This window comes from Tachysurus vachellii, chromosome 5, assembly GCF_030014155.1.
Source record: "Tachysurus vachellii isolate PV-2020 chromosome 5, HZAU_Pvac_v1, whole genome shotgun sequence".
Lineage (NCBI taxonomy): Eukaryota > Metazoa > Chordata > Actinopteri > Siluriformes > Bagridae > Tachysurus > Tachysurus vachellii.
In genome coordinates, this window is record NC_083464.1 from 4047501 (window position 1) to 4051324 (window position 3824).

General features: G+C 37.3%; 1 protein-coding gene across 1 annotated transcript in view; it reads left to right on the forward strand.

Annotated features, from left to right (window-relative positions):
* Window positions 1-3082, forward strand: part of gad2 (glutamate decarboxylase 2) — a 25507-nt gene extending 22425 nt beyond the window's left edge. Inside the window, exon 16 of the mRNA XM_060869158.1 lies at window positions 1819-3082. Within this exon, the coding sequence (XP_060725141.1) occupies window positions 1819-1992 (174 nt within the window). The 3' untranslated portion in view covers window positions 1993-3082. The remainder of the gene's footprint in view (window positions 1-1818) is intronic.
* Window positions 3083-3824: the final 742 nt, after the last annotated feature.

A 3824-nucleotide genomic window follows, 5' to 3' on the forward strand; every position in this document is an offset into this window, starting at 1 on the left:
ATACAAATAAAGTAACAACAATAATGCTAATATTAAGAATAAACAAACACAATATTCATATTCATTCATTATAATTCTTTATGTGAATTATATAAAAAAATAGGTTTATTATTATTATTATTATTATTATTGTTATTATTATAATAATAATAATAATAATATTTCATCTTTAATTTATTTTTATATATTTTATATAATAAAGAATTATAATAATGATAAATTCTTGTATTTATATTTTGTATGTATTATATTTATATAATTGTATGTATAATACTACTACTACTACTACTAATAATAATAATAATAATAATAATAATAATAATAATAACTGTTTAATACTACTGTGAATAAATTTTTGTTGTTGTTATTATTATTATTATTATTATTTATTTATTTATTTATTTATTTATTTATTTATTTATTTCCCTCATAGTAAATTTTTTTTGACTGACTTACAAATTGAACATTGTATTTATTAATCGTTAGATGCCATGTTTTTTTTTTAAATACATTACACATTTACCCACACACATAGAAAGTACAATACAGTAGGATTGAGGGATAAATGAGAGTCTTTAATTAAAGTGTGTCACTGATTTTAGTTTTCTTAGACAAATAAAAGCAAAGAGCGAGCAGCACTTTCTCAGTTCAGCAGCTTTGTGTCACGAGTTGTGTGATTTAAAGAGATAATGTTGTCGCTTCAGCTTAGCAGGCGGTCGTTAAATGGAATACAATGTGGGGCAAAAATGGGCCTGGGACTTCAGAGAGTGACCCGAGTCACATGTCAAAGACAAAAACCACCTACTCTGCTTTTTTCTGTAGATGAGCAAAGACCCAGAGTCACATTTCTGTCAGAAGCATTTAAACAGCTGCCAGGAATGAAAAGCGACACGAGACATCCGTGCAGAATAATTTACTTTCACCAGGACATTGCTAGATTACTCCTGCACGTCTCTCTGCAGATATAACGTATGTCCGCTGCTAAATTTAGCCTCTGGAGCCTCTTGCTCTTTCCTATGCCAGAGACAGCTGTCCTGAATAAACGGAGTGGTCCTGGGCTCTGATGGAAAAACCAGACAAGCAGTCAGGCTCAAAACCTCACCCGTCTCCATTACTTTCGCTTTGCATCACAAAGTCACCTTCTTTAAAGATAAAGATCTTTAGTCATTAGTCGTGGCCTAATGGTAAGAGAGATTGACTCCTAACCCTAAGGTTGTGGGTTCGAGTCTCGGGCCGGCAATACCACGACTGAGCTTGAGCTCAGTCGTGAGCAAGGCACCGAACCCCCCCAACTGCTCCCCGGGCGCCACAGCATAAATGCCTACGCACTGCTCCGGGTGTGTGTTCACGGTGTGTGTGTGTTCACTGCTGTGTGTGTGTGCACTTTGGATGGGTTAAATGCAGAGAACAAATTCTGAGTATGGGTCACCGTACTTAGCCGTATGTCACGTCACTTTTTTTTAAAACTTGCAGGTTTGGTTTTTCAGATTCATTGATGCTGCCATGACAGTTACAGTACGTGTGTAATTGCTGTTTGTCAGCTCGAATCTGATTGGTTAGGAGGATTGTTCTGGATTCATTTCCAATAACAGCAGCTCTGACTGTGGCACTAATACGTTATCGATTCTATAACAACACCTTGTACCTGTGGACTTGGTGACATTGTGGAGGCGACACAAGGAGGTTATAAGACAGTTATTAACATTTATGGAAGGAGTCTCCAACGTCTTTCGAAATAGTTCTTTTTTTTATGCTATGTGGAGGCCTTGTTGATCGAGAGACACACTCATAAATCTTTTTTTTTTTTTTTTTTACCAGGTTGCTCCTACAATCAAAGCTCGGATGATGGAGTACGGGACGACCATGGTGAGCTACCAGCCACAAGGAGACAAAGTCAACTTCTTCAGAATGGTCATCTCCAACCCGGCCGCCACCTTCGAGGACATCGACTTCCTCATCGAAGAGATCGAGCGCCTCGGACAGGACCTGTAACGTTCCCGGTGTCTCTGTGTATAATATATTTGTTGTGAATGTACGGTAATTCCTTGATTTTTTTTTTCTCCTAATCTTCGAAGTCTAATATAGGTGAATTTGTTTAAAGTCAAAAAAGTCTGTATTTAAGTATCGTAGCACCGCCGTGGACGTCTTGGTCCGAAACCTTGTAAAAGTGTTAATGTCCGCTCCTGTCTACGTTAGCCTAAGCTTTATGTGTGTGGTGTGAGTGTGAAGAATTATTCGCTTCAATCCTGTGCAATAGGCCACAGTTTATAGTCAATCTAATGGACCAGATATTCTAAGTGCCAGTCATCAGCCTAAAGCTATAAGATAGAAAGAGATTTATTTATAGAGATGTATATATACAGAGAGAAGGGGAGAGAAAGAGGACAAGAGAGAGAGCACTTTGGTTTTCCTCAGTATTGCCTTCACAATCACAGGCAGCATTTGAGTGTAATTGAGTAGAGAATACAGAAGAAAATACATTGCAGGGTTATTTTTAGCCATGTGGTGTTTAATTCCTGCTTGAGCACAAAAAACTCTCATGTTGTATTAAAACCTAACAGGGGATGTACAATAGCTTTATCTAAAATGGTTTTACAGTAGGCGTATGCAGAAATGGAGAAATGTATTATATCTGTAGCAGGATGTAAAGCAGATGAGAGATCTGAAGCTGGCTGAACCAAAAGTGACTAAGCACAATTTCTGACCAGTATTAAAGCACTTATTCCTAGATGGATGGATGGACGGATGGATAAATGGTTGTATGAATAGTTGAATGCACAAATGGTTGGATGGATGGATGGATGGATGGATGGATGGATGGATGGATGGATGGATAGATGGATAGATGGATGGATGGATGGATGGATGGATGGATAAATGGTTGTATGGATAGTTGAATGCACAAATGGTTGTATGGATGGATGGATGGATGGATGTATGGATGGACAAATGGTTGGATGGATGATGGATGGATGGATGGATGGATGGATGGATAAATGGTTGGATGGATGGATGGATGAATGGATGGATAATTGGTTGTATGGATAGTTGTATGGATGGATGGATGGATGGATGGATGGATGGATGGATAAATGGTTGTATGGATAGTTGAATGGACAAATGGTTGGATGGATGGATGGATGGATGGATGGATGGATGGATGGATGGATGGATAATTGGTTGTATGGATAGTTGAATGGACAATTGGTTGAATGGATGGATGGATGGATGGGTGGATGGATGGATGGATGGATGGATAGTGCAACAGCCTTACTATTGCTTACAACCACAAGATGTCATAAGCCATTTTGGTGCAGTCAGCTCCTGTAGATTTTCCTCTGCAGCCATGAAAGAAGGAAGATGAAATGATCACTGAAAACTACAAGGCTGAAATATCAACATTGAAGACTATAAAACAAGAATGAAGTGCGAAGTAGAAAATACTGTTATTATTATTATTATTATTATTATTATTATTATTATTATTATTATTATTATTATTATTATTATTACAACCTGAGTCCATACCTACTGTGGGACAGAGAGTAAAGTGTCTCTTTATGGCTAGATGATGTCACTGATGGATATCTGTACTTCCTGTCTGAGAGTGTTTGTCTACAAATAGCTTAAAGAAAGCAGAGGTGTAAAATCCAGAGCAAAGCGTTTGTATTCAGAACACAAAAGATTTTCTAGAGCAGAAAACAGACAGGATTAATGTTAAGTTTAAATAGTTAGCGGGTTCTGACGAAGAGCCCAAATGTTATTAAATAATCCAGTAAATGTAGAGTAGGTGTGAATGTGTGAGGTCTGTATGTTTAGCAGAC